This window comes from Rhinolophus sinicus, chromosome 2 (assembly GCF_057876585.1).
Source record: "Rhinolophus sinicus isolate RSI-liver-muscle chromosome 2, RSI-T2T, whole genome shotgun sequence".
In the NCBI taxonomy this organism is placed as follows: Eukaryota; Metazoa; Chordata; class Mammalia; order Chiroptera; family Rhinolophidae; genus Rhinolophus; species Rhinolophus sinicus.
This window is the reverse complement of record NC_142502.1, coordinates 174,728,752-174,754,459: the sequence shown is the minus strand read 5'-3', so window position 1 is coordinate 174,754,459 and position 25,708 is coordinate 174,728,752. Positions and strand designations below refer to the sequence as shown.

At 37.3% G+C, this 25,708-nt stretch overlaps 1 protein-coding gene across 9 annotated transcripts in view; it reads left to right on the top strand.

Moving 5' to 3' along the window:
* Nucleotides 1-24,690, top strand: part of NCOA1 (nuclear receptor coactivator 1) — a 216,280-nt gene extending 191,590 nt beyond the window's left edge. For 3 of the 9 annotated variants that reach the window (XM_088796268.1, XM_088796267.1, XM_074331761.2), the window contains 6 exons: nt 1,660-2,062; nt 8,540-8,714; nt 13,937-14,114; nt 18,207-18,296; nt 22,173-22,229; nt 22,315-24,690. In XM_088796268.1, the coding sequence (XP_088652394.1) occupies nt 1,660-2,062; nt 8,540-8,714; nt 13,937-14,114; nt 18,207-18,296; nt 22,173-22,217 (891 nt within the window). In that variant the 3' untranslated portion in view covers nt 22,218-22,229; nt 22,315-24,690. The remainder of the gene's footprint in view (nt 1-1,659; nt 2,063-8,539; nt 8,715-13,936; nt 14,115-18,206; nt 18,297-22,172; nt 22,230-22,314) is intronic. The other 6 variants (XM_074331760.2, XM_088796264.1, XM_088796263.1 and 3 more) reach the window with 3 other exon arrangements.
* The last annotated feature ends 1,018 nt before the right edge of the window (nt 24,691-25,708 follow it).

The window sequence follows — 25,708 nt, the reverse complement described above, 5'->3', positions numbered from 1 at the left end:
TTAGATACCAGCTGACTAAGTAGAAAACTCTTACTACTGTACTAAATAGTATCAGTAATAAGAAGCCTAAGATATGAGACTGTGTGAATCATACCTGAAACCGGATCCAAAACCCACTCATCTTGCTGAGTTATCTTAACTATCTTGTGTTCTCTGAGCATCAGCATTTTCTATGTTTTTTTGAATTTGACAATCCTTGTATATGAACCCAGAGCCATTGGAACTTTAAACATAAAAAGAACTGGGCAGCCTTCTTAGTTCTATCTAGTACTCACTCCCTACTTATCTTCCACACATACTTTAATATTTTTGCTTCAACTACTTTTTTATGTTTCCTTAACCTAGTTTACATAAAAATTTGGGAGATGAGGGATTTTAGAGAGGATTCAAACAGAACTCTTATTTTCTCCAAAAAGTGGACATAGATGGATTTGGGGCAAATGTGGAAAGCCAACAGTAACCATAAGGGTAAATATTAACAGAAAGTGTTGATAAGCAATAGATACTGACATCTCATGGATCCAGATTTGGGTTTCTCTGTCTTAAAAATCTCAGTGGTTAGCTCATGCAAGGGTAATTAGATTATAAGGAAACAAGACCCTTTTTTTAGAACTCTCATAAAGTTGATTTCTGTCAGAAAGTTATATGTCACAGTTTTTCTAGGTTAGACTACATTTAGTTAGCAAGTTTAATTTCAGTGGAGCCATATGCTTTAATCATTTTCTCAATCTGAATTGACATTTTCTGAGGAAGGCTTTATTGACATGCCATATTGCTTTGCAAATTAGACCAAAATGTAATTTCAACCTAATTTTACCACTTCTTTCTTCATTCATAATATTATAGCTATTAAAACACTCTAATGCCTAGAGTAGTCTTATACTACAATAATATATCATAGCTAGTTCTATATATTTCTGTTTAGTATTTTATTTCTAATTAATTACTTTCTTTTTAAGCAACAGTTTATTTGGCATTATGGATCCTGGATTTCTGATTTTTTCCTTTTATAATATATTTGTAGGTTTTTCTCATTGTTAAAATAATACATGTTCATTATAGATAAATTGGAAGAAACAAAAAAGAATATGTGAAGAAAATTAAAATGGCCTATAGTTACACTTTATTCATTTCAGTAAACTGGAATAAATGATTTTAGTGAGAAAAGGGGGAAACTGAATTTCTCCATACTAGAAACAGTAAATTTTTTGGAGATGGAAAAGAAAAAAGTCTCATAACAACCTAATGTCAGATAAGATAGAAGTCATTAAGCACATTTTTTTTCTTTTCTTTATGGTTTTCATTTTTCTTTGAACAGTTTTCATGACCTGTATTATACTACTAATCACTATATACTTTCTTTGACTTTTCTCAGTTTTGTGTGTGACTTTTGAGCATTTAACCCACGTTAGTGGTCAGATATTGTTTTAGCATTTCTCAACTATCTTTAATCTATAAAATATATTTAATTCATTTTCTCTCCTGTAATTATTACTTGAGAGGTTTTTGTTCCTTTTCTGTTTTATTTTCCTTTGTACACTGATAATTGCTACATGTTTTATTGCCCCAAGTGACTAGGCTTTCTCTGGTAAGCTTTCCAAAATAGGTAATGATTATAATAATAATATTAATAAGTAAAGAATTTTTCATCCTTTGCAGCCACCCCTGAATGCCCAAATGTTGGCACAGCGCCAGCGGGAGTTGTACAGTCAACAGCACCGACAGAGGCAGCTAATACAGCAGCAAAGAGCCATGCTCATGAGGCAACAAAGCTTTGGGAACAACCTCCCTCCCTCATCTGGACTGCCAGTTCAAATGGGGAACCCCCGTCTTCCTCAGGGTGCTCCGCAGCAATTCCCCTACCCACCAAACTATGGTACAAATCCAGGAACCCCACCTGCTTCTACCAGCCCGTTTTCACAACTGGCAGCAAATCCTGAGGCAACCTTGGCCAACCGCAACAGCATGGTGAACAGAGGCATGACAGGCAACATGGGAGGACAGTTTGGCACTGGAATCAATCCTCAGATGCAGCAGAATGTCTTCCAGTATCCAGGATCAGGTATGAGAATCACAAGTACGGTGCTTTCATAAGTATACCACATACAGGTCTCTCTTCATTTGAGTTTCCATTCAGTGACATTGAAGTAGTGTGCTAAATAAGAAGGACTCAACCCTGGAGTCAGGAGGTCCAGGCTCCAGACTCAGCATTTGCCACTAAATGCCGTGTTTCCCCGAATATAAGACCTCATCAGGCAATCAGCTCTAATGCGTCTTTTGGAACAAAAATTAATATAAGACCTGGTCTTATTTTACTATAAAACAGGGTCTAATATAACATTAGTATAGTATAGTGTAATATAATACCGGGTATAATATAATATTTAATGTAATGTAATGTAATATATAATATAATTAATATAATTAAATATAATTAATATAATATAATACCAGGTCTTATGTTAATTTTTGCTCCAAAAGACACATTAGAGCTGATTGTCCGGCTAGGTGTTATTTTCGGTGAAACACGGTGGTTGAATGGTCTAAGATTATTAAATTAGAGGATCTATAAGGACGTGTCGGACTCTGAACTTTGTAACATTTTATGTGCAAAGCACATTCTCTCATGTTTTTACTTTCTGTCATGGATCCTTACAAGAATCTATTGAAAGTCCAGTTCAGACAGTGGGTTAATTACATTAACTCAAAGCTTGGCTGCAGGTTTTTCATTATGTTGGAGATTTTGTTTTTGATAGTTTACATAAAGATAATCAATCTTCATAGAGTATCTCAGACTTCTCATTGGCGTCACCACTCAGAGCTGCTTAGGTTGTAAGCTATTCCTGCAATATTAGGCAACTTTCTGCCTTCTAAAAGGTTTTTTTCTTTTTTAATCTTTCATTTGCACTCTCTCACTTCCATTCTCTTTATCCTAAGTGCTGATATCTTTTTTTACTTTTCTTCTATCTCTTTGAGATTCTAATAGGTAGTAGCAGTAAAACATATTTGATTAATCCACCATGTTTAATCAAACTTTGATGCAAAATGAATGGCAAATTCCTGAAAAAATTTGAAATAAATCCCTTGATTTTGTAAGTGAAAGAAAAAGTAAATTTTAAGCTATTTAAAAATGAATTTCAGTGAGAAGGCCGCTGTTTGACTTGAATAAAATGGTGAAGTTATATAGAGATTTTTCACATGGCACTATACTTACCAACTTTCACAGCCAAATCAATTTAGACTTTTCATTCTTATGGCGACAAACGCTAAAATCCTTGGACTATTAAATTAAGTATCTAGGGAGACTTGTATCAGGGAGCACCAGAAATCTCTAAGACATTTTAATCAAAATTATGCCACATCAGTTCTTTTGTCCTCAAGACTATGAAGTCATCTTTGGCTGGTTTATAGCTCTGACACTCTCTGTGTGGGCAACAAAAGGATTATAAATCCATATTTTAATTACAAGTTTTCTGAACAGGAGTGGCCTTCAAAAGAGTTTTATTTCTTGCAATTTCTATATACAAAGAATTTGACAAGGCCTTTTCTCTTTAACCTAAAGAAGTACTTCCTCCAACATTAGAAGACTTCTGTAGTTACATCTCCCCATTCCTCTTCCAAAATGGCAACTTAACCAAAACAGCAAATAGATTCTTAGCACTCATGATATTGATTGCAGAGCCTTGAATCAAAAGATTTATCTCATTCATTGTGGGGGAGGGACCAACAACTAACTACAAGTCAGCCAAACATTAATAAATTCTCCAAGGATTTTTTTCTCTTATAAAAGTAAAAATAGTACTTCTGTCAATATTCAGTCATGCTCTTTAACACCTCCTTCTCTGGAAGCGAAGAACAGAGAACTTCCTTTCCTGCTCCCATTCCTTAACAAACCCACCGGAAAGGCAGTGCTTCAAAGCCCCAATTCCGATGAAGTTGACAAGATTGATAAAAAATACTTTTCACAAAATAAGAATTTTTCTTTGATAAAGCCAGCAGTTAGACTTCAAACAAATCCCCGAAGCAGATACATTGGAGAGAGTAGTAATTTCATCCAGTTGCACACTGAAATGAAATGGTAGAGCTTTCAGTTCTTCTATGAACTGCTTTAAAATAATAGGAGGAAAATTGTTAGTTTTTCTGGAGATGAGAAGAGCGTTTAAAGATGAAATGTTTGTAATTTCTTTCATTGTTCTAAGTTTTAAACTTGCTCAAGTATGATCAGCAGCCTGGTAGGAGGCTTTAAGACCAGGCTTTATGTTGGTACAAATTCAAGTTCTAGAAAAGTTCCAACCTTTCAAAGCAAGCCTTCTCAAAAAACAAAAACAAACAACAACAAGAAAAGCCACTACATGTTTTTTGTAAATAAAGTTTTATTGGAACACAGTCACGCTCATTAGTTTACATATTGTCTATAGCTGGTTTCACACAACAGAGTGGAGTAATTACAGAAATCTTACTGCCTGCAAAACCGAAAATATTTATCTGGCCCTTGGCAGAACAAATTTGCTGATCCCTGTGCTAATTGATGACAGTTATACCAAAGGATGACTACATTAGCTTTGCTTTAGCGTTTTGCTTTGGCATCTTGCACCTAATATAGGCCCAAAGTGGAGGAAGGAACTTGTAGGTAAACTGTTACAGAGTATGCTTTCTTTATTTCTGAAAACAGAAAGTTTTTCTAGACTATCATGCCATGAAGATGAATGCACTACAACAAAGACATTTAAATTTCATTTTATACTAAAGACACTATTCAAAGTAAATATGAGGGATTTTTTTTTTAAGTTTTTGTACCCACTTCATGAATACCTTGAAGCCCATCCAGAGCTGCCTCTTCTGTGAACTACACCGTAAACATGTTACTCCGCTGACTCCTCCTCAGTGATCCCATCAACTCCTGTGGCTGCAGTGACCTCTTCGTACTAATGACTGTTCTCTGTCTCTAAACCAGATCTCTCAGCTCATGTGTATAGCTGCCTACAGGACATAATTGAATTTTCTACCAACACCCCAAACTCAACTTGTCCAAAGCTAGACTCCTTACCTCCACTTCCCCTTCCCTCCATTTCTCAATGTTCCAGCTATAACAAACTTTTCAAGCTCCAGGAAAGAGTACTTATCTTGCTCTCTTTCACCTCTAGGTCTTTGTATATCCTGAACCCTCTGTCTAAAATATCCTTCCCTCACTTGTCTCATTCCTGTTCCTTTCTCCTCTCAGAGGTGTCTCCTCTGGGAAGCCTTCTCTCATACTCCCAGTCATAACCACTCACCACCATCTTATAGCCACTTGTTAGCTGCCTTTCTTTTGAAATAGCAAGTTCCTTGAATGAGTAGCATGTGATTTTTTAATCTTTGTTTCTCAAGTGCTTAGCACAGTGGTCTAGGGGAGAGTTGAAGAAATAAATGAAAGGAAAGATGAATCTTAATTCTAGTTGCTGCTGTTAGATGGCTGTGATGTATTTATGATCCAACAGGGAGAATTAACATAGTATAGGCAAAGATGGAATAGTAGACTTGTTAAACTAGATTGTCTGGTTCAAGGAACCCAAAGTACTATGTAGTGGCAGAACTGGGACTAGAACTGTAACTACCTCTGTAATTCGTTATTGACAGGCTGGTTCTTTCTACTAAAATTAGGTCATCTGATAAGGAAAACATGGCTACTTAAAATCTGAGATAAGGCCAGAAAGAACTATCAAAAAACATGTCGATGTACTTGGAGTCTCGTATTTATTGTTTACTTGGACCCCACAGAGTAATCCAGAATGTGATAAGTATCTTTTCCCCTTTACATACAGATATTTTTCTGAAAGAAATTATTTCATCACATATAAGGTTCAACATGCATTAAGAACAGACAAGTGGTTTTTAAGGCTCACAATCAAAATAGTTGAAATTTAAAATGTAGAATTAATGCAAAGACAATCAACATATATGAAGAAGATGATGGGAGAAAAAACCCACCCTGTAGAGTCATAAACAGAAAAAATTTTTTTCTCTGTATATTCAAAGTCAAAATTATTTACCAGAGATTAAATTACATATGTAGGAAGCAGCAAGGAGAAAATATATAGCTTTATTTTTACAGTCTTAACCAAAACAAAGCAAAAAGGTAAACATTTAATAAAGAAAAAAAGTGTAGCAAGTCTATAATTGGCTCGACTTTCACAAGAAATTTAAAATTGTAGCCTATAAAAAACAAATGTGAATAAATTAACTACCTCTCTGACCAGATTAACCAAACCAAAAAAAAAAAGAGAAAACTTATCATGTTAACAATTACAGAACACAGATTATTATACTAAATATTATACTAAATTGTGGGTAATCAAATTATGACATTCTTTTTTCTGCACTTTTATAACTTTCTCTACCTCAAAAGTATTTAACTGTGAAATGTAATTGTCAGGGGAAAAAAAATACAAAGTCCTAACATAACAAAACAAAAAGAAGCTCATTTTTACTTTTTTAAATTGTTATAAACTTCCACTTTTGGCCAAGATGGAGTAACAGGGACCAAATTTATTCTCCTATCCAAAACAAAAAGTCAAAGTACATTATAATAAACCAGTTCTCGAAACTGCCCAGTCTATGCTGAAGGGAGGGGGAATCCACCAAGAGCAAGTGGTTTCCCCAAGTTGAGGCAATGGAGCTGGGAGTCCAGGAGAGCTAGAAGTCTCAGGGCACAGTACCAGAGAAGAGAGAGTCACAGAGAGAGAGAACTACCGGGATATACAGAGGGTCCCGCTGACATCTTCAGCTGAGAAAGTGTGTGTGCGCGTGTGTGTGTGTGTGTGTGTGTGTGTGTGTGTGTGTGTTCGTTTGTTGTATGTACACAAACCAAGGCCAGGGAAAACACCTGAAAAGATTAGAGGGAACAGTCTTCAGAGTTCACACAGAACCAGTTCCTCTTTCCACCAGCCAGAAGAGAAAACTCATAATTCATGGTGTATCAAGCAGAATACTCAGAAAGGTTTTGCCTCAGTAATGGGCAAGAATAAACCCTGCTCTTGTCTCATTAGGCACAAGATCCAAAAGAATTAAACTGTGTCCATGTAACCTAACCATGACTCAGACAAATGTCAAAAATATTTAAAGGAATTTAAAAAATTGAGCACCTAACAAGGTAAAATTCACAAGGCATGAAATCATTTTTTAAATTACCAGGCAAACAAGCAGGAAAGTAAAACTAATTATGAGGAGAAAAATTAGTCCATCAAAACCAACCCAGAAATTATACAACTGATAGAATTAGTAGACAGAGATGTTAAGACAATTATAAATTATACATTTATTCTGTATGTTCAAGAAGTTAGAGGAAAGCCTGAACATGTGAAATAAAGGTATGGAAGAAAAAATAAATAAATAAATCAAACTTCTGGAGATGAAAATTATAATGTCTAAGGTGAAAAAATATCTTGGATAGGATAAGAAGCAGATTAGACATTACAAAAGAAAAAAGAGTGAACTTGAAGACACAGCGATGGAAATCAGAGAGAAAAGGACTGAAAAGATAATTCACTCCAAATTGATCTTACAATTCAATGCAATTTCTATCAAAAAATAACATGCTTTTTGGATAATTGACAAGCTTCTCTTACAATTTATATGGAAATACCTACAGCAGCTAAAACAATTTTGAAACGGAAGAACAAAGTTGGATGCCGTAGACATATAGACATATAGATCACTGCAACAGAATGATTGACTTTTATGGTCAATTGATTTTCAATAGTTAAATCATTAACTATCCTGAATAAAAAGAAACAAACTACTGATAAATGCTACAGAATGGTTGAACCTCAGAAATAGTATGCTAAGTGAAAGAAGCTGGAAACAAAAACACTTCAGATGATCACATTCATATGTAATTTCCATAAAAGAGCAAATCTGTAGAGACAGAAAGCAGATCAGTGGAGGTAGAGGTAGGAGCGGGATTTACTACGAACAGGCACAGGGAATATGGAGGTGATGAAAATGTCCAAACTGGATTGTGGTGATGGTTGCACAATTGATAAATTTACTAAAAATCACTGAACTGTGCAGGTCAGTGGTTGAATTTGATGTTATGTAGATTATATCTCAATAGCACCTAAAAAAAAAACAAAAAAAGACGGAAGGGAAGAAGAGCCTACACAGATGATTAAGGAATAGTGGCCAACAAAACACTCATTTTCCAATTCACTCATGTTCTTATATTTTTCCCTTTTCAACTTATTTTTATTACACGAGTAATCTGTCACTTCTGTTCATATATGTTTTTTATACTTAAAAATTCATGTAAGCAAAATAGAACAGAAAAAAAATCATATGTAATCCTAATACCCAAATCAACATCTGAGAATGGAAAGCATTCTTCCAAACTTATGTGTTTGTTTATCCATCTGTTTATACAAATTTCCTGCCTTATTTTGAGAGACAGACATTTTTTCCCTACTCTGTTGATTAGGTTATCTCTAAATATATTATAACAGATCCTTATGGGGTTAATAAATGTATAGTGTATTCACATAAATTAATTTGTGTCAATTTGCAGGAATGGTTCCTCAAGGTGAGGCCAACTTTGCTCCAGCTCTGAGCCCTGGGAGCTCCATGGTGCCGATGCCAATCCCTCCTCCTCAGACTTCTCTGCTCCAGCAGACTCCACCTGCTTCTGGGTACCAGTCACCAGACATGAAGGCCTGGCAGCAAGGAGCGATGGGAAACAACAAGTAAGGGGCAGTTTTTAAATAGGAGCATCCCTGGAACCCTGCAGCACGTAAGAATAGCCATTCCTTCACAGTCTCAGTGGAAGATTATTCACTACTGTTATTTGCAAATTCAAGGAAGTGAATTTTATGTTATCAACAAGGAAAAATAAAGATTTTTAAGGCAAATTTGTGTGTGTACAAGAAAGAGAAGTGGTCTGGTGGCCCCCAACCTTTTTGTCCCACCCCCAGCACACCAGACGAATATGATCAACTCCCATGAGTAACAGAGCTTCCCTGGGACAGAGGGAGAAATGGGTACTTTTGAAAAAGTCTTCCTTTATAAAACACTTAAAAATCTAAAGCAAAAGTGGCAAAATGTTAGAATACAATAGAGCTGAATGTAAACAGGTTTCACTCTTCTCAGTATGTTTTAAAGATTTCATAGCAACAACAAAGGTTTTTAAGGCTTCTTGGGTCGTTCCACCTTTCCCAGCTCTTTGAATCTAGATGTTCACTGGCCTCATCTTGCTCATTTTGTTCATAATTATCTCACTAAAGTCATTATTTTCCTCCAAATCCTGGCTGCTGAACTTTTCACACATAATTTGAGTTTTATAAGGGTTTTAATTTGGTTGTGTCTTGGTTCTAATGACAGGGAAACCGTTTGATCTGACAACATAATAAGTAAGACAGTTAAAATTGAAAACTTAAGACCATATTCTCCTAAAGTTCGCCGAAAGGTGAGAGAGGAAATCTTCCTGTTAGAGAACTAGGTAGTTCTCAGTGAAGACTGTGTGTAAATTAGGTAGAAACGGCACTGTTTATATAACATGCAAGAAGAATGTAGTCTCCTCATGTGTTCTAATCCCAGCTTCCTAAACCGACTTTAGATTTCATGGTCCATCATTACAATTATTCCTTTACCGGCATTCTCAACTCCCTTTCCCAGCTGTCCTTTTGCCCCTGTGCCTAGCAAAATGCCCCCTAATAAAATCCAGCCAAACTCTTGCTCCGTATCTACACTTAGGCATTTAAATGTGACTGAAAAAAAAACCAGTCATGCTGACAGGTCTGCTCCCCTTTGCAGTTAAATTTATTAAAAGGCAGTATCCTGTCACTTCCTCTCCTCCATTCCTTGTTGAACCAGTCAGATTTTCATTTCTGCCACTCCACCAAAAGTATTCTTGTCAAGGTCATTAATGTCTTTAACATTGCAGAATGCAATCAATGGTCATCTGTAGCACTTGGCATATTTGAGGAGTTATCCTTTCTGGAAGCTTTTTCTTCATTTGATTTCTGGAACAACTTTCTCTCTTGAGAAAGGCGACTCCTCGGTTTCCTCTGCTGGGTCTTCCTCATCTCCCTGACCTCCATGTGAGGGCCTAATAGCTCCTTCCAGGACCTCTTGTCCATATCTACTCACCCCCTTGGTTATATCACACAATCTTATTGCTGTAAATGCCTGTCTCTGTGCTAAGACTCCCAAATTTCAATCTCCAGCCCAGACTTCTCCCCTGAACATACAGTATACACAACTGCCCAATCGACATCTCCACTTAGACGCCTCTCAAACTTAACATGACTAAAACTAAAGTGATACTCTCCCCAAAACATGATCCTCTCCTGCTTTTCCCCATCTCAGTAAGCACCTTCATTTTTCCAGTTACTCGGAAGAAAACCTTTTCTCTTTTTCTTACATCCCACATCAAACATTTCATCAGCAAATCATATCCGCTTTAGCAGCTCTCACCTCTCACCTGTCGCACTTGTACACTTAGTGCAAGCCACCATCATCTTTTTCCTGGACATTGCAGTGGCCTCTGTCTCACTGCTTCCACCCTTGCTCCACTATAGTGTAATCTCCACATGGTAGCTAGAGTGATGTTTTTGAAACACGAGGCAGTGTGTCAGTCCTTTACTCAAAACTCCAACTTACTCAACATACAATGCAGGGCCTGTGAAGCCCGGCTTAGTCTTGCTCCTGCATACTTCTCTGACCTCATCTGCTATTCTCATCACTCACCCTGCCACACTGGCTTCTGTTTATTCTTCTGTTCCTCACATGTGCCAAGTACATTGCAAACTCAAGACCATTGCGTTTTTAAATCCTTCTGCTGGAATGTTCTTCTCTCAGTAGCCACATGGTTTGCTCTCTCACACTTCAAGTCTTTTCTTAAATGTCACCTTGTTAAACACAGATACTGATTGTCACCATAGTAAACTTCCCTGACCATCATTTCTAAAACAACACCATTTCCCACCCCCAGTCCCTCCTTTCCCTTTAGTGCTTAACACCTGCCATATTGTGTGTTTGTCTGTTTATTCATGGTCTGTCTCTCTAACTAAAATGTAAGCTTCCTAAGAGCAAGGATGTCGTTTGTGTTCACTTACATCTGTCCATCCTTTAGAGCAGGTCATCCCTTAGTGTACACCTCTGAACAAATGAGTGCAGAGACTTCCTGTTCGGACCTAAGTCACTTCTTGGATTCAGATTCAAATGTGGACTTGAGTTGTTGTTGTACTTTAGCAGTTTCTGTGAACTTTGTCTTTCCCAAATCATTTGAGAAAGAAAATAACTATCACCAACTCTTCAAACATTCACACTTGCTGATTTGTTTCGTGTGTAGAAGCGTATTGGCCAGTGCAGGCGGCATATGTTTGTGACCACTCACTGTCTCTGTTGCACAGATGCCACAAGGAGCAGGGAAAAGAGCCCCTGCTGTCAGGTAACCAACAGTCTAGTTGGTGACAAGAGGAGTGCAGAGAAAAGTAAAACATAAAACAAAGAGTCATTAAGTAGAATGATGTAAGATAATAGTTCAGAGACAGTGTAATGCGATTCTTTTTCATTATCTCTTTGGTGGCAAGAGAAATAAAGGGTTAAACCAAATCTGCGTGTCCTGGAACCTGTGTAATTCTATAGTCATTCAGGAGAGTCCTAGTGCTTATTAGCATTTTAAAGGCTCAGAAGACCTGTTGTTTAACCCTTTCTCAGACTTATTTGACCAGGAACTCCCCTGCTTGTTAATACCTATAGTATCTGTGGAACCCACTTTAGGCCAAATTCGTCATCTTTCCCATTTTCCCTCATGATTCAGAGGCTACCAATACCTGGTGCTGGCTTAAGGAACCGATAATTGCCGTGAGGCTGACCAGGAAAGCGGAGTGAGAGAGGGTCCTGCCTACACTGGGCCTAAAGCCACAGTAAACCCCCCAGTCTGTTCCAGGACCCTGAGAGGTTGGTCGTCTTCCCATGATGGAAGAAACTAAAATGGAACTATTGGCAGGAGCAGTTTGAAAAAACTTAAACTAATATATAGTCCCAAATATAAATGTGTCAAGAAATTAAAGCCTAAGCTTTTTTTTCACTACATATGACATCATTGCAGTCCTTAAAGCTTCTGAAGCACTAACTTACATAAGCCCTGAGCCTCCACAGTGATGAGTTATGTATCAGTTGACAAATGAGCATTGTCTCAGACAGAAATGTTCTCATTAGGAAATGGACAGTAGACTAATAGGTTTTTCTCACCCTTAGTTGTGGGGACACTGCCTCACAAGTATATACACCGTGCAGACACTAATGGGCCACAGATGTATTGTTGGCCATTTCCTAGGTACATAATGTTCTTTGAGCATTTGTGTTTTATAATTACTTGGGGAAAATTTGCTGCTTTTCTTCAGACACGATGAAGAAGCTGTTTCTCAGCCTGTTAACATCAGTGTGGTTACCTTAATCTACCAGAAGCTATAAATGTCAGTACATCCTGCTTACCTCACAAGAGCTAGCAAGGAATAGATAAGCCATTGATGGGGTAAATGATTTTTTTAAATCAAATTCTCCATAATTAACATTGAAATAGGTAGCATGTTACCAGCAGCTTGTTGTTTAACAATTGATAGATAATCAGAAAATATTTGGTGTTTTTGTAGAACTTACAAAAGACACAATTCGTACATTTTCTTTAGCTGTGTTGCATATGTGTCACATAGAATTTTGGAGGTTCACATATAAAGTTACAAGTTGTATTTACTTGGAATTTATTTCATACTATTCTACCTACTAATAGAAACTGGTTTAACATTTGAGATCTTTGGTATAATAACAGTCCAGAACTTGGCCATGGAGAAAGAAGTCAATAAAACAAGCCCTCTTAAAAACATAATTGCCCTTGCCTTTTGCATCCTAGAAAAGACATGAAGCTATCATCAGGCCTGAGGAAATCTTTGAAGTCTTTAAAAACATTAAATTTGCCACATAAAAATATCTGGTTATATACATCAGGTTTCCTCTTAGTTTATAGCATATTGAAAGAAGCCAGACACTGAAACCTTGAGAAATGGTAGCAAGCTATAGGACATTGAATAAAGGCTGTCAAATTTTAATGTGTATAAGTAGTTAGAAATGCAGCATTTTATACCCATCCCCAGAAAATATGATCACTATGGCTGCAGTAAGGCCTGGGAGACTGAATTTTCAACGAGTCCCAGGGAATTCTCTTACAGATAGTCTCTGACTGCACTCCAAAAAACACTGGTATAGATATAGTAAAATCTATAAATAAACAGCAATCCAAATCTCATCGGTTGATAGCACTGAGTAATAATCCATGTCCATAATTCATTCATGAGATATTTACCGAGTGCCTGCTGTATGTCACTTACTACCCCGTATGAGAGACAAGGAATAAGTGAAACAAGATACCAACATTCCCCTCAAATGTTATGTCTGAGAGGATATGCAATCACAATATGAGAATGCTGTATTTGAATCACTCATTCTTTTATTATTCATTCAATGAACTTATTGAGGATTGATATATAAGCCAGGCACTTTCCTTAAATAGTATAGTCTCTGTTTAAGAAGATAATATAATACATTTTAGAACGATTTTGATGGTTAAATGGGTAGATTTCAGTTATGTAGAAGATTTACTTATGTGGAAAACTTACTTTCTTACATATTCAGATAATTGGAGCTTAAAAATTCTGATACTACCCAAATAATTGTAACTTAAAATGAGTTTTTGAACTATTAAGCCCCTTGGGCAGAGTTCACAATGTATCTGAATTATACTTAATCCTTATATATATAGTGTAATAAGATAAAGTTTGACATGTCACTTAAGAATGTGCACTATTTCCTTTGGACTTCTATCTAATGAGTGAGAAACAGAGGCCGGTGACGTTATCGCCCTGTGCGTGATCAGTGGACGTAATTGGGATTGTTTTTGAGTTCACAGTGCATTCGGTCACGCTGTCCAGAACCCGCCCGCGCAGCCTGGCGTGTACAACAACATGAGCATCACCGTGTCCATGGCGGGTGGCAACACAGATGTACAGAACATGAACCCAGTGATGGGCCAGATGCAGATGAGCTCTTTGCAGATGCCAGGAATGAACACCGTGTGCCCCGAACAGGTAAGCGGCACCGCTGGCACACTGGCTACACATACTCCACACCACGTACTCCACACCATTACTCCATTACTCCAAGGAAAATCAGGTATGTTCATAGTTATTCATCCAAAATAACCACACTTCTGGCAGATGGGTACTAGGCTTCTCAGGGAGACCACATCATAAATTATATAAATGCCTAACCTCTGTGCTGGATACCTAAAACTAATATGAAATAATATTGAATGTCAGCTATAATTTTAAAATATGTATATAGTCACAGGATGGAAAGTACAGCATAGGGGAATATAGTCAATGGTATCGTAATAACTATGTACGGTGTCAGAGGGGTAGTAGACTTGTTGGAATTATCACATCATTAGGTGTGTAAATGTCTAATCATGATGTTGCTTTGTACACCTGAAACTAATAATTAAATAAATAAAATAACCACGCTTCTTTATTCTTTCCCACTATTTTGTTTTGTTTTGTTTTGTTTTTTGTTCTCCACCTCTCAGCACCTGCCAGGTGACCAGCCGCACTCCCACCCATCCAGCCGGGTCTCCCACCATCTTCTGATAATTACTATTCCTTAAAATATACAATGAAAATTTTGACAGAACTTATATAAGATTTTAGTTTCATGAAATTCTGGTGTTTCAGATTTATTATAAAATGATACATATGATTAATACATTGGCTTGGAACTTACCCCTTTATATCCTGAACACATTTTCTTCATTTCACTCTTTCAATTCAGTGCTTGCTATGTACAAAGATAGCTCTGTAGGAGATGATATTAGCAAGCTGGGGAGACGCAACATGAACAAAGAATCAGTTGAATGATAGGACAACACAGCTGTGTAAGCGATGGGCCCCCATAAGACCATATGTATTTTATGTCAGATAAGGAGTATGTACAGTTAACTACTGAGAGTTTAAAGGAAAAAGGGCCCAATTCGGAAAGGCTTCATGGAAAATTTCCCTAAGGAAAGAGAATAGAAAAAAACATTCAAGACTGACCTAGGCAGGAATAGAAGTTGAAAAGTCTAATGAATGTTAAAGGAATATTTATATTATATTTAGAGCAGAATTTGTGTGGTAAGCTTTTAAAGAGTGTTGCAGGCCATCTAAATGTTTAGAATTATTCTGGAGCCTCCTGAAGATTTTTAAGGAAAGAATGACTAAATTCAAAGTGATATTTAAGAAGATCATTGGGGTAATTCCCTGTACTTACTCTTCTCATTATCAGCAACCACAAAGTGACTTGGCTATGGTCACGTGTCCATAATTTACAGCAAGTCTTAAAAACATGTAAACACTGATTACCTCTACTGTAGAATTCCTTTCTAATATTAATTTTTTTTAATCCCTATTCCCCAGGTATTATATAGTATGTATATGGAGGTTAGGGAAAAAACCCAACAACTTAGTGATCCATATCTTCTAACAAAATAAAAGAACCAAATAGGATTGTTTCTTGTCCTTGTTATTATCTTGTTCTTATTCAGTTATTAGAATTATTTGGTATCTCCAGTAGATTAAAACAAAATAATAAAAAGTATGCAGTAGGTAAAAGAATATTACATTGAAAGTATATTTCTTACATAGTAGGTTTTGATTTTTTATTCCATTTGACGTACTCTGCCTTTTCATCAGAGTGGTTAGCCCATTTACATTTAGTGTGACCATTGATATGGCTGGATTTAAATTCTCAATTTTTTCTTTTTGTCTTCATTTCTTGCCCTTTTTGGTTTAATTGAATATTTAAATTCACTTTATATCCTTTGTTGGCTTATTAGCTATATATAATTCTGGTTTATGATTTCAGTGGTGGCTTTAGAGTTTATAGTACGCATCTTTACCTTATCATCATGTGATGTTACATCACCTCATATATAAGAACCTCACAACAGTTTATTTCCATTTTCCCCTCCTGTGCTATTGTTGTCATACATATTATGTCTACATACCCCACAATATATTGTTAATACTTTTGCTTTACACAGTCAATTATATTTTCCAAAAATTTAAATGAGAAGTCTTTTATATTTATCTATGTAGTTGTTTCTAATGCTCTTCATTCCTAGTATGTGTAAATTCAAATTTCCATCTGGTACCATTTTCCTTCTGCCTGAAGGTCTTCATTTAACAATTTTTGTAGTGTTGGTCTGTAGATGATGAATTCTTTCATCTTTTATATGTGTGGAAAAGTTTTTGTTTCACCTTCATCTTTGACAGTTCTTTTTCTTGAATTCTAGGTTGGCAGTTTGAGCTTTCAGTACTTTTAAGACGTTGCTCCACTGTGGTTCTTCTGCCGAGATATCTGCTGTCATTTAATCTTTGTTCCTCTGTTCATGATTGATATTTTTCCCTCTCTGGCTGCTTTTAAGATTATTCTCTTTATCACTGGTTTTATGCAGTTTGTTTATGATATGCCTGAGTACGATTTTCTTCATAGTTCTTGTGCTTGGGCTTCAGTGAGTTTCTTGACTCATGGATGTATAATTTTCATCAAATTTAGAAAAATATTGACCATTATTTCGTCAAATATTTTTTCCGTTACCACCCCCTCTTCTGCTTCAGAGACTCCAATTACATATAGTAGGCCACTTGAAGTTGTCCCACAACTCACTGATTCTGTGGGTTTGTGGGGTTTTCTTGGGAGGAGGGCAAGGTCATTTTTTTCTTTGTGTGTTTCATTTTGAATAGTTTCTAATGCTGCAGCTTCAGGTTCACTGATCTTTTCTTTTGCAATGTCTGATCTGTTAATTTTATGCAGTGTATTTTCATCTCAGTCATTGCTATTTTCATCTTCAGAAGTTCAGTTTGGACCTTTTTTATATCATACATGTCTCTAACACATTCAGTCTTCCCTCTATCTTCTTGAACATATAGAATACAGTTACTATAATAACTATCTTAATATTCTTACCTGTCAGTTCTATTATCTGCATCATTTTGGGGTTGGTTTCAATTGATTGACTTTTCTGTTCATTATGGGTCCTATTTTCCTGCTACTTTGCATGCCTGGTAATTTTTTATTGGATGCCAGACATGTTGACTCTTACCTTGTTGATATTCCTATAAGTATTCTTGGTCTTTGTTTTGGGAAATTGTTAAGTCACTTGAAAACAGTTTGATCCTTTCAGGTAATGCTTTTTTATTTAGTGGGACCAGAGCAGTATTTAGTATAGGGTTCATTTTACCCGACTACTGAGGCAAAGCCTTTGTAATGCGCTACTTGATACTATGTGAAGTACGATGTTTTCTACTCTGGCTGGTGGGATCAGGATGTATTCCCAGCTCTGTATGATCTTTAGGAATTAGTCCGTGTAAATCTTGTCAGGTCAGTCATTCCTCTGCTTTGGATGGTTCCCCTGACATCCATTAGCTGATCAGTACTAAGCTATAGACTCAAGGGGATCTGACAGCTTTACCTCTGTAGTTCTCTCTCATCTGGTATTCTGCCATGTGAATTCCAGCTGCCTTCACCATCTCAGACTTCTAGCTGCATCTTCTCAACTCAGGAAGCCTGCCAGGCTCTGCCCGGGTTCCCTGTCCCCATACTACAGCCTGGAAGTTCTCCCTAGGCAGTAGGCGGAGGTAATCACAGGACTCTCCTCAATTATCTCCCAGCTCTTAGGGATAACTCTCTTTCATTGCCTTTGTCCAATGTCTTGACAATACCTTCATTTCATTTATTTTGTCCAATTTTTTAGTTGATTCAGGCAGAGGATAAATCTGATCCCTGTTACTGAATCTTGACTGGATGTGGTAGTCTTTTGCTAATTAAATTTTGTGTCTGAATTAACTTTTTATTAAAGTATCATATGTAAGGATATACAGAAAAGTACACAACTAGATGAATTTTCACAAACTGAACACACCTTTATAATTCAGCACCCCAGAGATTTTCTTCATGCTCCCTTACACATCACTCTCCACCCCTACAGGGAACCACTGCCCTGACGTCTAAGAACACAGTAAATTGCTAAGTTTTTTATTTCTGCTGTCCTTGTATTACTTTTCTGTCAGTGGGATTGTTTTTTATTGAAGAATTTGGTCTTCAAATTAAACAACTATTTTGTAATTTGGTCTTATCTTTAATAGATAAATGATTCAGCACTGAGACACACAGGCCTCTACTGCAACCAGCTCTCATCCACTGACCTTCTCAAAACAGAAGCAGATGGAACCCAGGTCAGTAAGAAAATTCTAAGCCCAGAACTGTCAAATGCACTCTAGAGACACAGGAAACTTTGTGTAGCATCGTAGTTAAGAGGCTGACTTAGGGAGTCCGACTTGGGTGTGAGTCTTGGCTCTGCTCTTCTCAAATGTGTCATCTTGGGCTTGTTAGGGAACTTTCCTGAGCTGCTGCATAACCAACAGAACTAACCTGCTTATAGGATTGTTAAGAGGGTTAAATGAGATAAGCTTTCAGAAGGTTTAATCCAATGTTTAGATGGGATAAAGGGTTACAGATGGTGGCTACTAATTCTTATTTTGTAAATAAACACAGTGCTAAAACTCACACGTAATCGAAATACCTCAAAAGATATCAGTAAATTCAAATAAACAAAATGTCTACTGTGTACTCTGCCTCCTTTTAGAAGTTTGTTTCAAAACAATACAAATAGCATGGGTGGCCACTCTCCTATATAACCTAAGTTTAGAAATTTTGGAAGTTTTAATTCACTTCAGTAACTTTATTTAGTCTTTAGTTTCTTAATAAATATTTTTATAATATTTTTAAAATATTTTAAAATATTTAAATATAGGCATTATGCTAAGGTGGCAATTCAAGGAAACATGAGACATGTTTGCACTTTAGGTGAACTGTGGGAAGAAGTAAGGAAATGAAATTTGATTTGTGAAATGCTTATAATTCACTAGGTACTGTGCTAGGAGCTTTGCTTTATTTTCATGTAAGCCTCACTATAATGCTATGAAGGAGATAGTGTTCCTTTTTTTTCACAGATGAAGAAACAGAACCCGAGAAGATTTAGTTATACGCATAATTCACAAAGCTAGAAGGTAGCTGAGCTGAGGTTCAGACCCAGGTCTTTCTAACACCAAAGTTCATGTTCTTTCTGCTATACCACTTAGGGCCTGTTGTTCATATGCATAGACATATGCATATAAATGTTCATATGCATAGACATATGCATATAAATTGTCACATAGTCAAAGAAGGCAAACTAAAGTTTTTGTTCAAATAGCAAGAGCCATAAGCATTAAAAGAAAGGAGAAATTGCTGAGATGGTTAGAAGAGCATTTACATAGGAGATGGTACTGAACTGGGCCTTGAAGTGTGGTTAGGAAGGCCAAGTGAAGGAGAAAGGTATTGTGGTTGTTGGAGTCTTGGGGGTTGGAAGTGGAGGGCACAGAGACAGGGGAAGAGTAATATCTTAGCATAGTCCTGGGAAACGAACTCACTGAAAGTAAAGGGTTTGTAGAAAGAATTCATAAGAATTAAATTGGTAGACTGGGGCAAACTTCCAGAGGCCTTGAATGCAAAACTAAGGGATTTGGATTCAGTCCTGCAGATGAAGCATCATCCTGAAGGGGAACAGTGACCAAAGTGCTGGCGTAGGCAGAGGGGAAAGGAGGAGCATGGGCAGCCACCTCAAGAGGAGAAAGATCAGTTAGGAGGCTGCGTCCATAGTCGGAGCGTTAGGAAATAAGATCTAAGTCGTCCTGTGAAGCTGAAGAAAGGGGATTTCGTGATGGGGACTATGAAGTCTTCATTCACTAGAAGTTTTTGAAAGTCTCACTCCTACCAAGATATATAGTAGGCAGCTCGACAAATCAGTTAAAACAACCAAGTTTTAAAGTCCCAAATCCTGGACCAGTATTTGACTTGAAGTAAAAGCTATGCTGGAAAATCTTAAGAGGTTGAGACTCAGCCCTACACCACTCTTCTCACCTGGCAAATCTGAAACTTCGTTTGCATTTTGCTTTGCCTGTCTGTAAAGGTGTGGCAATATCAGAAATCCTTTGAGGTCTGGTCTAAGGCACCCCTGGTTTTAAAGTTCAAAATAACTGAAATGTGTATTTTTTAGTTTGGTTTAATCTTTTCAATTTTTTTTTTTTAATTTCAATATAAGCTGTCTTTTAGAAAGGCATTTTTAAAGAAACAGAATTTTCTCTCTAAATTTTTTTGTTTGTTTTAATGCCTTTATCAAGAATGTTTTTAAGTGTTTGGAGACAGACATCTTATGTTCTGTCCCAGAATTTCGTATGTTGAAACATACCAACATGAAATTTTATGTTAATTTTTTTTTAAATCAGTCAGTGCCTAAAAACGCTATACCCTGTCCCCGAAAATAAGACCTAGCCGGAGGATCAGTTCTGTTGCATCTTTTGGAGCAAAAATTATTATAAGACCCGGTATTGTATTGTAATATATTATATTATATTATATTGTATTATACCTGGTCTTATAGTAAAATATATTATAGTAAAATAAAATAGTTTGTGCTCATTGTAAGTTTCAGTGACAGAATCTTCTTTCTGTTGTAGCCCATCATGAAATCTCTGTTTGCTTTAATGTTTTTGTTTTTGCCAAACAGAAGCTGGAGAGTGAGTTAAACAGAAATACAGACAGATGTACAGAAAAGGAGAAGGAAAAGAATAGGGAGAGGAGGACTAGGGGAGAATTGGGGGCCAGCTCTATTTGGAGAGCTGGGATGGGGTGGAAGCAAGACAGAGGAGAGAATAAGAAAAGAGAAGCAGGAAGAGGACTAGTAGAGAGATTGTTGACTGGAGAGAGAGGAAGGCTGGGGGAGTTCTAGAAAAAGTAGGAATGAGGAGTTATAGCGAATGAAGGTGAGGGGAGCGCGCAGAGGCAGCTAGAGAACAGACTCAGAGAGTTGATGTATTTTAGGTACAAGAGAAACAGCCCCAAAGAAGAAGAAAACAAATGGCAGCATATTGAGGCAAGAAGCAAAATTTGGGAAACTGGGAAAAGAGGAAGAGGAGGAGAGGGAGACTGAGGAGAGAAACAGTGCTAATCTAACTAGAGATTTAATGCAGACACTGAAAAAGCTCAGCTCGGGATATCTGCTTTAGCTGAGAAAGAGTAGACTGGAAGTGCAGACGGATCTGGGGCTAGACTGAATAGCAATTGAATGGTCGGGACATTTGACATTTGGCCAATGAGGGTTAATGGAAAACAACTTTTCAGAAAAGCTGAGTGTAATTGGCATGAATTAGTGATGAATGGCCAAAAAAATGCATCACTAATCTAAAATACTTCATGAACCTATTAAACATAAAGCACAAGTTTGCCAAAAGCTTGAGACACTTAGATAGATGCACTGGGATGCCTGAGAAGGCATTGCCGTTCTTGTTCTGGAACATTCACAAGTGTGATATATTGGCCTTCATCAGTTCTACAAACAACTTTTTAATAAGACTGCTTGGTAAAGACTAACTTCTGGCTTTGTTTTCCCAATAGAAAATGCTAGAACTATGCAACTGTAGACATTTTTAAGGAATACTTGTATTATTGCTGAAAGTAGTTAAAGGGAAAATTCACACTGTTCTCAGCTAGTAGCTTACTGTTACTTTTAGCTCATGTGTTTAAATAGATTGTCTCTCAGAAAAAAGAAGTTAAATATGAAATTGTTCTGCTAATATTTGCTGTAATTCTAAAGGCAGTATGTGAAGCAGCTGTGTAATAGTCCATTTAGACACTACGCAAACCTTGTGGACATCAACGTTAGTAATGCCGATGTCCTGTTACCGAGTTGTGGTGGTTTTATTTTGCTAATGCTGGGTTGAAGCCCTGAATTTTCTAACATCATAAAGATCTTTTTATCCTACTAAAGTCATCCGTGGAATGCTTTTAAGCCAGTTTCCCAAGTAACTTGTATTTTTTAAAACCCACCACTGGATACTCAGACTCTGAAACTGGGCTTTTCCCAATCTTGGCAATATTAGCAATAATGCTCACTTTCAGTATTGATGGCAACCCTGTAGGAGGCTTGACCATTCCAATTTTTATTTTATTTTTTAAAGTGTGAACTTTCCAGAACCCTGAGCAAAATGAGTGCAGCGATTTTCTTTTTGTAGGACAAGAAGACAGAAGAGTTCTTCTCTGTGGTGACTACAGACTAGAGGAATGCTCTAGTGAGTTTCCACTTCAAGTAGTACCCACTCATAAGCCGGGGGGGCAGACCCTTCTGTCTAAACACATCTTTTATTTGTGTTCCAGCAGGTGCAACAGGTTCAGGTGTTTGCTGACGTCCAGTGTACAGTGAATCTGGTAGGCGGGGACCCTTACCTGAACCAGCCTGGTCCACTGGGAACACAAAAACCCACGGCAGGACCACAGACCCCCCAGGCCCAGCAGAAGAGCCTCCTTCAGCAGCTACTGACTGAATAACCACTTTTAAAGGAATGTGAAATTTAAATAATAGACATACAGAGATATACAAATATATTATATATTTTTCTGAGATTTTTGATATCTCAATCTGCAGCCATTCTTCAGGTCGTAGCATTTGGAGCAAAAAAAAAAAAAAAAAGGAATTAACTTTTGTTGGGAGATTGAGAGTTGTTTTTGTTTTTCTTTGTAAAGGCCTTGGATATTGAAAAATAACAAGGCAGAACAGTTGGACAATCTATTTCTTGAGCCAAATTTAATTATTCTTATTTTTGTAATCAGTCGTTGGCTTCTTATCTGGATGAAGGCCTTTGGAGGAGAACCAAAACGACAAGTTCCAAGGGGAAGATGAAGCTCCGCCTCCACTGGCTCAGCGCCGAGCCCGCCCAGGAAGACGGGCCAGCCGGGCTCTGCCTGTGCCCATCCACCAAAGGCTGTCACGTGTCTCGAAATCAACAGCCCTTCCCGACCCCAGGCAGCTTGTGTGTACAATCAGCTTCTAGCAACTCTATATCCGTTGGCTTCAAGAGAATATTTTGCCTCCACATATGTACCCCTTCTCCTTTTTTTAAAGATGGATTTAAACCAAGATGCCTCCAGGAACGAGGACGAAATGAGTCTATTCACAGAGGAATCCAAAAAATACAGTTTGGGGAAAATGCAATAATTTTTGATGAGATGGGTGAAGGACAAGAAGCAAGTTCTGTCAATTATTGTAGATACAATTTTCTGATTAAATCTGGAAAAAAGGCAGCCTGTTCTTTCTGCTTTTATTGTATTAACAGCTGAGGTAGCTAAAGTTATTTAAAATAAAATTAAATTTATGATCCAAGTAGCTTATTTTCCCCTTTAAATCTCACTGTAAATATATTTGATTTCTTGTAGAAATTTATTTCCTTCTCTTTAATTTTATGGCTTTATTATCATACTCTTGATTTTTCTATATTTGTGTGTGAAATATAACATTGATTGAATTGCAGTTACATTTGGCTAGTAATATTTCATTATTTTAACAACTGTGACGCCATGTATGGATTTTCTTTGGGGTTCAAATCAAAATGCCAACTGCCAGAAAGAGCCGTTCCAGATGAGCTAGAGTACACTGCCCTAGAGTAGCCCTGCGATCATCTAACATGAGAGCAGTGCAAGGAGCTATCGCCAGACGTGCACAGGCTACTTGTACAGAGAAATTAGTATCAAAGAAAATCTTCTTTTGTTTTAGATTGACTTTGGGAATTTGAATTTTCATCATTGCAAATACAAATTTCTCTATCCTGCTCTAAGGCTAATTGGTACCATATTTTCCCTTTGTGTCTTGTCACTCTGCCACATCTTGTCTCATCCTGGCCTCTGAGTCAAGGACCCAGTGAACTGACTTTGTAGTTCAGGAAGTCCCACTGCAAGGCCAGGAAAGCTTGAGAAAGGTATTGTGGAAGAAGCAAAGGTAGACCCCCATCACTCGCCTTTACCTGCACTCCTGGGCCTGTGAATGATGACAACACCTGACATTGTGCACCAGCTACCTCTGCTTCCATGGCAGAGAAAAGGCCATAAGAACTAACAATGGAAGAGGAGCTTGGACTCAGACATCAAGGAAGAAGCCATTTTCCCAGGTCCTCCTTTCTGCATCTCACCACCCCTAGTTACAAATAACTCCACTGAACAGCATCTATTCAGAAAGTATACCGAATCAAAAGATTGGTGGAAGGGATAGCAGCTATGAAAGAGAAATAGGACACTCAGTTACAAACATTATCTCTTAGTTTTTCAGAAATTGCATCCCTGATTTCATTCATTCCCAGCTTGACAGCCCAGCCATATTACTCTAGTCCCTACTAAACTGCTCTAGGAGGTCATTTCTGTTCTGTTTGTGATATTTAGACGTACAGACTTCAGGAAGTTCACCTTTAACTTCAGCATTCCAGATGAAGTTTCCTGACTCAGTACTTTTGCATAAGGAACTAGAAAACAAAAAAGTGGTAAGGAAAATTGGAGATGCTAACATCCTCCCCCATCCCAACTGCACCTTAAAGTATGCATGTCACCTTCAAAGTTTTATAATTGCACTGTTTGTTTTATGTATGTACAGATTAAAATTATTGCTACATTTGAGGAAAATAAAATTGCTTGCTTCTATGTAATTCCTGTCATTCCACAGGAAATTCACTTTTCCAGCTACTGAATAGAATTTGTTTAACAACCTCATGGGTTGCCTCTTCATTTACAGGGATGAAATGAAGCCTACATCCTGCAGGAATTGCCAAAGCCCCAAATGGCTAACAAGTAATTAAAGGATAATAAAAGAAAGGATCCCAGAAGCCAAAGATCCTCGAAGTTACACTCATGTGATCCAGCCCCGTGAAATTTAAGAAAGTCAAAGTGAAGTCATGGTAGTGGGCCTTGCGGAAATTCTGACTTGGACCATTTGATGATTAAACACTCTGGTCCTACTGTTTCTTGACCTGTGAGATACGGGCCAGGTAGCATTTCAGAGCCACAAGATACCATATCGCTCTCAATTATTGGTTTTTACATGCTAACATTATTATTGTACAGATTACACAGATGTTGAATCTTACTTGAGGAGGCTCCTTCAATCTGACAATGCATTTTATAACAATTAGGCCCTGTTTCTTATTTGTATGTTTTTTAAGGCAGTGTAAATCCACCAACACTTGGCTAAGTAGGACCAGGGTAAGGAGGGTAGGCAGGTGTGATACCAGACGGCAGGGGAGGGTGTATATCCCACACACGTTCCTACACATAAAAGCACACCAATTTGGTAGCTGTTTTCTGAAGTCACATTTATGGGGAACGAACCCTTTTTTTTCCCAGAGTTAGGATAAGGTGAAAATGATACTTCTCTTAGAGGAGGCTACACATTGATTTGAATTAATGCTAAGGTAATGGTGGGAAGGCCATTAGGAAAACAAATAGAAAACAATTGAGGAAAAAGTGAGGTTGATATAGAGAAACTTCATCTATTTTACGGTGTTGCCTAAGATAGGTTCCATACCTGGAAACTGTCTCCTGGGTCCTGACAAAGAAAAAGGACAATTGTCTGCTTACAAAAGAAGTTGTGCTGATTTCCTTGTTGACATTAACCAATCTTCTGAGAAGAGCAGCTCCATGTGAATAAAATGAATAATTCAGAGCAAGCTTGATCCTTGACCATTCCTGTCCCTCTGAAAAAAGATCTTGATTTAATTAAGCCCATAAATTC